The sequence below is a fragment of the Coturnix japonica genome, chromosome 4 (genome assembly GCF_054131305.1).
Source record: "Coturnix japonica strain WE chromosome 4, WE-NBRP24, whole genome shotgun sequence".
Lineage (NCBI taxonomy): Eukaryota > Metazoa > Chordata > Aves > Galliformes > Phasianidae > Coturnix > Coturnix japonica.
In genome coordinates, this window is record NC_140666.1 from 26589980 (window position 1) to 26601780 (window position 11801).

Sequence of the window (11801 nt, forward strand, 5' to 3'; positions counted from 1 at the left end):
GACCATATGTCTTTTGATGTACCTTGTTGCTGACACTAAAATCCCAGGTTTGTGAAGACAGCTCAATACAAATGTAATGTTAAAATGTGTGCTGGTACTTTAGTGACACTCACTGTAATCAGAGTTGTTTGCTCTCATAGGAAAGAAGCGATTCACTAACTATATATATAGTGTATATGTCTATATAATATATATATTCTCCTTCTGGACCATTTTCCATAGATAGTTATCTTCACCCATTTCAAGTCCTGCTAATAGAGTGTTACATACTGTAAAACAAAACTGACCCCCTTGATCAGAATTACTAGCACAAGCAGGAAAGGAAGACACGAAATTATTATCATATTATACTGAAGGTTTTATTGATGGCTAAAATGCTGTCACTTATATCAGGTGAACACTTTAATTCTTATCTAACAGGACCAAGAAAATGCCTGTTAAAGATTTACTTCTGTAAGCCTTTAGGCTGCCAACAACATACTGTTCTGCACAACTTTCAGGCTGTAGCAAATGACAGCACTCCAGCTGCGGAGCTTATGTCATATGCCTTATTATATAGCAAAGAGTGATCTTAGAATTTATCACTATTACTGGTTATGCATTTGTAAAAATTATTACATTGAAAAAAAAAACCACACACAAACAGCCCATTTTCTTATTCCTCTGCAACTCTGTACAGTATAAAACAAACCCCGAGCTTTGCGTCAGAAATGTTCATGATTTGATCCCATTCAGGAGACATCAGATATCATGATGTACCAATTGTCTAAGCTGAGACTCCATTGCAGAATTCCTTTAACTCACACTGCAGCATGTAAAATATATCCCAAGGATGACATCTGGTTTTACCTCCAGACCACGTGGGCAAATCTAATCTCACTGTGCATCCTACACAATCAGACTTGTGTGCATCAGCTCACCATCTTGGCTTACTTTGCACTACAGAAGCACTTAAATAAACTTTGATTTATCTCTTTTTAAATGAATCTCGATGTCTTGGATAATAATTACACAAGTATATGTTACATTATTCACATTAGTGGAAGAAAAAACATTCGGGAAGGAAAGGAACATGCAAATCAAATGGTAAAGAATACACTGAGAAAAAAAAAAACAAGTCACACTGAGAACTGGGACAGCATATTACAGAGCCAAAAGGGAAAAGGACAATTCAACACAGTGGTGACGCAGCCTTTCACTTCTAAACCTCATCTTTACCAACAGCACTACAGAGAACATTGTGGCAACTACTGCTTCTGTGCGAGCAGATTCCTTCAGGGAAGAAACACAGGTTCTGAAGAGGAATTCAACCTGTGAATATCTTCTATTAACGTTCACTTTTTAATGAAGGATAAGCAGTGTACTTTTCTCCGTGCTCTAAGACAGCAAGAAAACTAATGCTGTATGAGTGAGGAACCGCAGGCCAGGCAGATACCCAAAGAGAAGCAGGTTAAAGGCCAGGCTGGATGTGGCTCTGGGCAGCCTGGTCTGGTGGCTGGCAGCCCTGCATATGGCAGGTGGGTTGAAACTATATGATCATTTTGGTCCTTTCCAACCCAGGCCATTCTATGATTCTAAAGGGGATTGCGCACATTACCGTAGTTCACTCTTCTCCCTTCCCATCTCCCATTGAAACATCACTTCTAAACATCACAAGAAAATAAAAACTTAATTTTTAGAATTCCTGAAAGTTATTTTAAGTAAACTGAAATTAATACGGCTGTTCATGAAGTGAATGCTTGTTTTCAATCCATGTTTTTAAAACGTTCTATTTTTCTATTCTAAGAACACCATCATTCCCATCTATTTTGTTCTCAAGTGTAACAATCTGAAGAACAAAGTTTAGTAGGTGATGAAGAACATTATTAACAACAAAGAGAAACTGCAGCAAAGAGCATTACAATGGATACTGCTAGTTGCATGACTGTGGTAAACACGACACATTTGCCCCTTCAGGAGTATTAGTAAACTTTCAGGGTGTGTATATACATACAGGCATATATGTACTTTAAACCCTTTGTAAGATCACAGGGAGACAAAACTAAATAAAATTAAGACTGGAATCACTTAAGAGCTTTTCTTCAGAACTCAGGTTTAGAAGTTCCCTGTAACTGAATGTCACAAATACTTCGGATAACTGAAAGAAAGCATGACACATGATTTATAAAGTCAACTGGTCCTAGCCCCGTGCTAACTAAGCAATATAATCTGACAGTGGCTCTCATTATATCGGGTCCACTGCAAAATGAAATAAGCAAAGATATGGAGTTGCATATGAAAGCTTTCCTAGGGAAAGAAACTCTTGGAAAGCCAATTTTATTCAGTAACAAAGCCACTGAGGATTGCCAGTGTGGTGCTGTCCAAGGAAACTACGTTATTACTGTAATATCCCATTTCTTTATTGGTTAACCTGTTATTTTGCAATTGAGCATATTTAATGTTCCATTACAGTATTTACTAAACACAGACACAGTAAACAACATTGCTCTACAATCTAAAAGTGTCACTCAAGAAGTTTCCTGTAGATGGACGCTAGGGTGAATTCAGTTACTTTAGGAACAAAGCAAGGGCCTTCCAGCTCACCAAAATCTTTTCAGATTCACACTCAGTAGACGCATATAAAACAAGTAACCACCTGCACATTTATCCTCTTCATGAACAGCAGCACATGCTCCACAAAAAGAAGGTTGACAGCTGCAACCTGTTATCCAGGATCACACAATCAAAAAAAAAAAAGACAAAAAGAAAGAAATAAAATTTATTGGAAAACAGACTGAAAAAGCAAAGACTGGCTGACTTCCTGCACTTCTGTTGTAGGCAGAACAAAATGTGACTGAAAGCTCTCAAAAAAGACAAAAAGAAGACAATATAGCACAAGTATGTTGCCGCATTAAAATCGCTTCCTCTTGATAATTTCTGGCTTCCAGCTGATAGGATGAGTTTCTTCAGTCTGAAAGGGAAGAACAGAAGCCCCGTAAGGAATTATTCTGTTTTTAACTTGAGAATAGTCTGTAATTAGGGTTTAGTCTAAAATATTACTTACATAGGATATATACTCCATGTTATACACAGCATTAAAGTTACCCAATTCATTTAACCAAATTAAATTACAATATCATTCCTGCCTGAAAGACACAGCAGAACTTGTTCCTGCTTTTATCTTTTCTTCCTGTTTTTGTGAGGCGATGGGTGGGAATAAACCCATATCGCATATATATACGTGTGTGTGTGTGTGTGTGTATGTAAAATGTAACCCTCTTGCTAATTCACGTTTTAATGATTACACCTAAAAAATCCTTGAGCACCTTCTAAACACAAAATCTGCTGCTGTTTTGGGTAGATTTTCCCAAATTTTAACAAAAATGACTTGAGTAGAAGATCTGATGGACATGCAACTTATCTGCTCTATAGCAGTTGATAAGAAATTAGGAGGAACCTGCTGTCCTCTTTAGATTTATGCATACATGTTCTTTTCAAATATTAACAGAACAGATTCAACAAGGGTATATACGTGTTCCTTGCTGCTGTGCCTAAAGTTTACTTGAAATCTTTTAATTTCATGAAAATATATAAAAGAGATGCTTTGGCATACCGCAGTATCATCTTCTTTATACACTTTTATGGTTTTATCAGCTTCGGCAGTTAGCAATCTGCTTTCAGACTGGTCAAAAACACAAGCAAATATTCCTGATTCACTGTCCAAAGAGCCTGGCTGTACGGCTGCGTGTACTCTCTGGAAATTGTAGCCAGTTCTCCAGTCCCAAAGATGCATAGTACCATTATCAGCTGAAAATAAATCAAAGCAAAAATAATTAGTACTTCACCCAGTTAATTTCTACCATTCTTCTAAAAACAATATTGTGATCAAGCTTCCACATCCACTTCTCATAACATTTATTTTATAGTCCCTTCACCAGTTTCACTGCTCTTCTTTGCACATGGTCTGAGCGACTATCATTCTTGTAAAGAGAAGCTCTATGAGTCCAAAACTGAAAGCAACATTTGAAGTACAACACAGACACAGAATCATCTAAGTTGGAAGGGACCTACAAAGACCATCTAGCCAAGAGCTCCCCTGCAAAGAACAGAGACACCTACAGCTAGATCAGGTTGCTCAGGTTTCCTGTTTTTCTTAGCTAAGAGGGAAGATTCATCTTGTTTAAGTAGGCTGGTGAAGCTTCCTCAGAATCTCATCCCGTTTTGAATCAAATAACCCACAAGGCAGCGCGCTGCTTTGGAAGCAAAGAAAAGACTGATATTCTGAACATTAAGCTCTCTGTTCAGAAATATCTTCCCTACTGGAGATTTCAGATTGCTTTCAAACACATTTTTGGGCATGCAGAACCAAAAAATATATGGGATTCTACTTCTTTCAAAACAAAGATGTAGGCTATAGCAGGTTTATAAGTCCAAGAGAGCTAAGGGAACATCCTGACCCTAAGAACCTTCAGTCATATGTACATTGTGAGGAGTGGGAAAGAATATGAATGTCATTTACCTCCTGAGACCAAAACTCCATCTGAATTTACAGTCAATGTGTTGATGATAGCATTGTGACCAGAGAGGTTCTGAATGAAGTTTCCATCTGGGAATTTCCACTGCTTAATGTTATCTGGAGAACCAGATGCAAATGTATAACTGAAAGAAAATAAGCACAGAATATTGAAGATATAGAAGGGGGTATAAAAGATTTCTTTGGACAGCAGGGAAGATAATACATTCGTTTGTTGTTATTCTGAGAAATTCAGTAGAAGGGCATCATCAGCAGAGGTATCAGAGAGGAAAAAAGGTTTTGGTTTCCAAACCCACACAAGCAAGGACAAAGTACTGAAATAAAAGCGAATTCTATGCAAGTTTGTTTTCTCCATTGTCTTAATGGTAACTTATCTGGATAAACTTGGGATGTATCAAAACAGAGTTATCTTAACCTACAGCATCGCAAACAACACCTGCGTCAAAGATTAAATACCCACAAGAACGTTTTCTTTTTTTAAGGCTACAAGGATTGAAACATCTTAAGCAATGATGCACACATTACAAAAAAATCACTTGTTATTAATCACTGCCTCCATTAGTAATATTCACAGCTGAGAAACTGTACAGAAACGTGTCTCTTTCTTCTAACAACCAATCAGTTACTTAAATTATTATTAGCTTTATCATGCTCAGTGTTGCTGATTTTTCAAGGAACATGCCAAAGCACATGCAAAAGAAATTCTGTTGACTGCAATATATTTTGGGTATGAAAACCAATTCCTGGGAAGCCCAGAGCAGTAAAGGTGCTACACAGATAGCTTACTGATATATACATTTTTAAGCATTATATGCTTATTGGGTTTTCTGTTTGTTTGTTTGCCTTTTTGGTTTTTGTAATTTTTTTTTCCTCATTATGCCCTGCTACTCCTAATCAGGGCTCACATTGACTTTCCAGCACCACACCATGAATTATATGAGAAGGTAAAAGAACAAGGAAAACTTACTGTCTTGGATGTAATATTACTGCTCTTACAGACTTCTTATGGTTTGTTAAAGTAACACGAGTTTTTCCTGCCACTAAATCCCAAAGTCGTATGGTAGTATCATGACTGCCTGCAATGAAATAAAAAAGAAACACTATTTATTCTCTCTTTATTACTGTTCTCATAAAGCATACAAAAATTAATATGTGAAAAATATACAATTATTGATGTATCTGTTAGGAAACTATGGCATTAATTCCATTTATTTCCTGAGAAAATTGAAGCAGAGAAGGCCTTGGATGCCAGCCCATCCAAACACAGGCCTGACTTTCTTGAAACACCCTCGTGGACAGAGCTCAGGGCAAGGAATCTACCTTCCACCCTTCCAGTATCTCTGAAATCCCCTGCCTATGGATCCCTGCTGCTGCTGCAGCTCCAATTTTGGCATAATGGAAAAGATGCACTTCATTAACTACAGCATGGGAAATGCAGAAAGACATTCAAACAATACATAGCTATATTTCCTTAAGTCATACTATTAATGGTATAATTAACCACTGCAGGGCCCATTTTCAAAAGAAAGCTAATGAGAAATGAATTTAATAAATTAACAAAGAGAAAAGGCCTGAACCTCACAGAAATACAAGACAAATACAGCTAAGATTGGGTTTATTACTTATGGTATTTGCAAAATCATGTCCACTCTACCTGTAACAACTTGTGGTTCTGCAGCTTGGCACTTCACTGTTGCTACAGCATTTGTGTGTCCTGAGAGCGTGTGCACACTGGCTTTTGTCCTCACATCCCAAATCTATGAAATTACAATAAAATAAAAAGCAAATAGACCAAGAAGGATGCATATGTTATGAATTTTAGACACTGCAATTGATTACACTATCTCCTTGCCATATGTTTAGGTATTTAAATTGTTTTGTTCACCAAGCAGCTCATCACAAGATGAACTGCTTAAATGGGTATATTTCAAGAGGGAGCGTACCTTTAAATCTCCAGATATGCACATAAATCACACAGAGTAATCCTGTATATTTTAGGGAGTTTATCTAGTAGATTAAGGAATAATTTGGAGTACAATTTTTGGGGTATAATTGAAGGCTTAGTTTTTTAATCTACAAAGGAAAACAAAGTTAACACGAACTTCTCATTTTAATGTGTGTTCTTAACTCCTGCTAACTAGCCCCTTCCACAAATGGAAGATATTAAAACACAAAGTTATACTTACTCGTGCTGTTGAATCTCTGCTACACGTTACCAGGACATCTATTGTTGGGTGCAAGTCTAAACCATAGACAGCACTTAAATGACCATGGTAGTGTCTGATAACCTAAATGAATAAAAAAAAAATACATGTTTTAACCAAATATTTAAAATAATATTCCAAATGCTTTTATTTTTTATGCTTGCCACTACCAATTAATTCCAATTTAAGAAACCACAGCTTACCTTATTGTATTCAAGATCCCAGCATTTCACTTGTTTGTCTTCTCCGCAGGAAAAGAGGTATGGACTTCTTGCACTTACTATCACACCTCGTACAGTACTGATGTGTCCCGTCAAAGATAATTTCAACTTGCCACTAGCAAGGTCCCAAATCTGCACCAAAATATTTGAGGTAGACAATTAAAAGCTACAGAGCAATAGCGTGGGCAAACAGTCCAGGTAAGATGCAGTAAGATCAATTAACAATAAAAATCACAATAACAAGCATTTGCTCTTCAGCTACTAATATACAACAAATGAAACCTCAAGTATTAGTAATACTCCACAAATTCTCTTCCATTTGTGACCATGAAGTAAAAGAAAAATATTCTGCAGCTCTGTACACGGCATCCTGTGTATAGTGAGACACTTTTTCCAAGGGTTGAAGAAATTTTTAAATATCAAAAACAATAAAAAACCCTCTGAAGCTTCATTTGGCAGCAACCTCATTCAACCTCTTACCTTAATAGTTCTGTCAGCTGAGCCAGTAACAAACCACTGATTTCCTGGTTCTACCGCAATACATCTCACCCAGCCCAAGTGACCACTGATAACCTTTGGAAAAAGAGAAAAAGTCCTAAATTTGAAATAACACCCACATATCACCCAATGCAGCTTCCATTCCCCAACACTGGAATTTGTTAGAACGCTTCAACACATGCAGTTTGGCAGACTGCACTGAAGTGGAATTTGTCTTAATTCCTACATAGAGCACGTTCTAACACTGTTGTATGCAGAATCAACACATATTCCTTTGAGTTCAAGTGTTTCTCATAAACACTGATTTTAACAATTAGTTTTGTGTTTATCTAATACTCCAGCATTCTGAAGATTTTCCTGAAAATCTGTTTGTATATAGTATTATATTTAAACAAACAGTGACAAAACCAAACCCTAATAGAACTTAATTCATACGCTTTCACATCTGTATTCACATTTTAAGTTTGCAGCTTACTCTGTACAGTTTCCAAGGTGGATGCCACTGAGGCTTGGGCATGGTTGGAGCCTTCTTTGGTACTAACGCAGAATTTTTGTTTCCACCAGCTTCCAGCATAGCCTGCAAATTAAAAAGAAGAGTACATCTATCTACTTCATAACTTACCTATTCACATAAAATTTAAAACCTTCTTGCCCTGACACCTCAACACCAATGAAGCTTAGGCAGCAAGGAGATCTCCACACAATACAGAAATGAAACCAAAAGGCACCTGCCAATATTTCACATCAGACATGCAACAAACTCACCACAGACATCCCAGGAGGCTGTGAACGCTCAGATATCCCAGCGTGTCTGTAAATCTCACCCACACCAGCAGCTGTCCGATTTGCATCCAACCTAGTTTAAATGAAAACAGTCAACCAACTGAAATCAACTCTATTTTAAAAAGTAAGCGATAAGATATCACAGAGCAGTGTCTAACTGAGTCTTGGACATCTCCAAGGACGGAGACCACACAGTCTCTTTGGGCAGCCTATTCCAGTCTCTGACCAACTCAACTTACAAGAGGACCCACAAATCAAGCTCCTCTTTTTGTCTCCTATCTAGATCTAGATCAGTACAAAAAAGACAGGAATCTCTTGGAAAAAGTCCAGCGGAGGGCCACAAAAATGGTAAAGGGCCTGGAGCATCTCCAGGATGAGGAGAGACTTAGGGAACTCGGTCTGTTTAGCCTTGAGAAAAGAAGGCTGAGAGGGGACTTGATCCAGGTTTTTAAATACCTGAGATGTGGGAGCCATAGTGGTGAGGCTGGTCTCTTTTCAGTAGTGCGTGGGGACAGGACTAGGGGTAATGGGATGAAAGTACAGCATAGGAAGTTCCACACGAATGTGTGGAAGAACTTCTTTATGGTGAGGGTGACGGAGCACTGGAACAGGCTGCCCAGGGGGGTGGTGGAGTCTCCTTCTCTGGAGATATTCAAGACCCACCTGGACGCCTACCTGTGCAACGTGGTGTAGGGAACCTGCTTTGGCAGGGGGGTTGGACTCAATGATCTCTAGAGGTCCCTTCCAACCCCTACAATTCTGTTATTCTGTGATCCCCATTCTCCCCCTTCTGTCCACTGCCTCTAATGACAGCCAAGAAAGAACACTGCATACACCAAGATGATATCTGACCAACTTAAAATCATATCACAGAATGGCTTAAGTTGGAGGGGATCTTAAAGGTCATCTAGTTCCAACCCCCCTGCCATTGGCAAGGTTGCCAACCATTAGATCAGGTTTTCAGGTATTTTATAAAGCTGAATATTCAAAGTACTTTGTTTTGCCTTGTAGTTCTTGTAGATTATGCAAATGTTAATGAAGTAATAAAGCAGTACCTGGACTGAGAAGCAGGAAGAGATACTGCTAAGGACTGAGCTGCAGATTCACTCGGCATCCTCTGGATCTTAGTGTCTGCTGTCAGAGCCACACCTTAAAAAAAAAAACAAAATTAAATTAAAAAATTTAAAAAATAATTTTTAAAAAAATCTCAGTTTAACTCTGACATACCTGATTCAAACACAGAATTTTACTTACCAGGCCCAGGTGGATATGGATGTGTGCCAGTTATCACATACTCCAGTTCTTCTCCTAAAGACCAACAAAATAACGCATTCAAACAAAACAGTACAACAGAGTAGGTGGTGCAAAGCATCCTCAATTTGACAACATCCTCAACCCTTATCAGCTCTCTAATACCCAAATACAGCACACACTAGCATTACCTTAAAACTTGCTTGTTTTACTAATGAATTAAGTCTCCTACTGTTTCTTTGTGAAAACAAAGAAAAAACACGGTACTAGGAATAACAAACCTTCATTTCCGGAATACTGTTTATGTCCATATGGATCCCCAGTGGCTGGGCCTCCTTTCTCTCTCATGTTTTCTTTAAGAGTAGGCATGTGCAACACTGAGCCATACTCAGTACGCAGCTTGACTGCCATCTTTACTTTGTGGCTGTTGGAAGAACAGAACATAATCCTGATTAAATTCTGATTTTTGAACTGCTACTAAGCTTTGAAATATTTTAAAAAACAGGAAACATTTCATACAGATAACATTACAATCTTCATGCTTTTCAGTTCCCTTAACTGCTAATTGTACTGAACACCCAAACTCCTGATTTGGATAGGATTGTTCTCTATAACTTCCTGAAGGGAGGTTGTAGTGAGCTGGGGGTTGGCCTCTTCTTTCTTGTCATTAGTGATAGGACTAGAGGAATGGTTTCAAGCTGTGGCAGGGGATATTCAGGCTGGACATTAGGAACTACTACTTCTCAGAAAGGGTGGTCAGGCACTGGAATTGGCTGCCCAGGGAGGTGGTGGAGACACCGACCCTGCGGGTGTTCAAGGAACGACTGGATATTGTGTTGGCTTAGTGGGAGCTAATGGTAACAGGTGAACAATTGGACTAGATGATCTTTTAGGTCTTTTCCAACCTTGCTGATTCTATGATTCTATAGAACAATTATTAACAAAGTAAAACTCAGCCACAGCACTCACCTTTCATCATCTAACGGTACAGGTTTGGCATTATCAGCTACAAACATATCATGGGTTCTCTTCAAAGATCTGAACACAAGTGTGTGCACAGAGTGCTTCTGGACTTCCTAAAATAAAGGAAAGCATATTTAAATAAATTTAGCCACGCTTAAATGAAAAACTGAAATCTGAAAAAGAAATGGAGTAGCAATTTCAGACTTGCATATGATACAACACTATTCACATCAGAGAAAACACTACTCCTCTTAGAAACCACAGATTTAAGTATATCTGTTAGTTGCTTTAATTAAATGTGTGGTCAAAGTAAATCCCACTTTCTCAGAAATGACAAGCCGGAAAAATTTTGCACTATCATCTATAAAATACATGAATACGTTTATCTTTCATGTTTTCTAGATGCTTTTATACCTAAACAATAAAGTACCTGATTCTGAAAACATTCCTTTATTGCACTACCTCCATAAAAATGAACATCAGTTTCTGCACAGTGTCACCCTATGTAAGAACAGTGATGTTTACTATAAGAAGTAAATCCTGGGATCAAATAAGACAAAGCCTCTTATCCTTCTGAAATTACTAGCTACTAAAAGCTAATAATTGTTAATATCTAAGTCAGGGCCAAAATAGTAGAACTTAAAGCTATTAGCTTATATAGAATATTTGTTTAGGACCTCACAATTCAGGTTTTAATTCCTACCTTCCTCTCAGGGCACAATAAATAAATAATAAGAGATGTGATAATCAGAGTATGAGCCTCTTTGTGCTCGCTCTGTATGTCACAAATAGGAGCAACACAGAGTGGAAGCATTAAGAACTTCGGGCTCTAGTTACCATTCAGCTGCCCAGCCTCCACACTCCATTAAGCTGGGGCTTCCTCCACTAAGCTCTGCTTTCCTGCCCTGGACTCTGCTTACCCACTCATTGCCCCATTCTGCCACACTTCATACTCCCCTAACTCAGTAGGGCCTACACAAAACTTTTTGCTCAGGAAGGACCTGTAAAATCTAGATATCAAATAAAGAACATCTATAATAGGGCTTGGGAACTAGAAATTCCATGCAACTGCAAAAAGAAACAGGAATTACAGTAGCAAATGTCTGCTTGTCGCAATAAAAGCAATAGGTAACTCAATACCTCCACAACAGGAGGTGAACAACTATAGATATCTCTGGACAGTGATGACACCCAGTAAAAGAACTGTTACATAGGAGAACTGCACAGCATCTTCTGTGCTCCTACCAACAACACTCAGTAACACAAGAACTGAACCGCCCTCACCTCCACCATGGCGCCGTCGCTCCCCGCTCCCCACCGACAGCTATGGAGACACGTCCGGCTCCTGCTCTATACCTCATAGGAAGT

The 11801-nt window shown here is 38.4% G+C and overlaps 1 protein-coding gene across 2 annotated transcripts; it reads right to left on the minus strand.

The window, feature by feature from the left end:
* Positions 1–2377: 2377 nt before the first annotated feature.
* Positions 2378–11801, minus strand: PLRG1 (pleiotropic regulator 1). 2 transcript variants are annotated; one of them, XM_015860928.2, is made up of 15 exons: positions 11718–11761; positions 10440–10546; positions 9752–9894; positions 9474–9527; positions 9275–9368; positions 8202–8292; positions 7912–8013; positions 7419–7511; positions 6921–7070; positions 6700–6801; positions 6168–6270; positions 5481–5589; positions 4499–4638; positions 3593–3786; positions 2378–2950 (listed from the first exon to the last, which is right to left on the minus strand). In XM_015860928.2, the coding sequence occupies exons 1-15, from the start codon at positions 11724–11726 to the stop codon at positions 2891–2893; spliced, it is 1551 nt and encodes a 516-aa protein (XP_015716414.2). In that variant the 5' UTR covers positions 11727–11761; the 3' UTR covers positions 2378–2890. The 2 variants fall into 2 exon arrangements, with proteins under 2 accessions (XP_015716414.2, XP_085400924.1); XM_085544798.1 differs by lacking the exon at positions 10440–10546 and having other exon boundaries at positions 11718–11801.

Bases quoted from the DNA above. Each gene is read 5' to 3' on its own strand.
- PLRG1 (XM_015860928.2), bottom strand. The intron at 9,895-10,439 runs GTGAGTGCTGTG...TTCTTCCAACAG, and splicing joins GTACCGTTAGATGATGAAAG to CCACAAAGTAAAGATGGCAG. The intron at 7,071-7,418 runs GTAAGAGGTTGA...ATTTTGGTGCAG, and splicing joins CAGCTGACAGAACTATTAAG to ATTTGGGACCTTGCTAGTGG.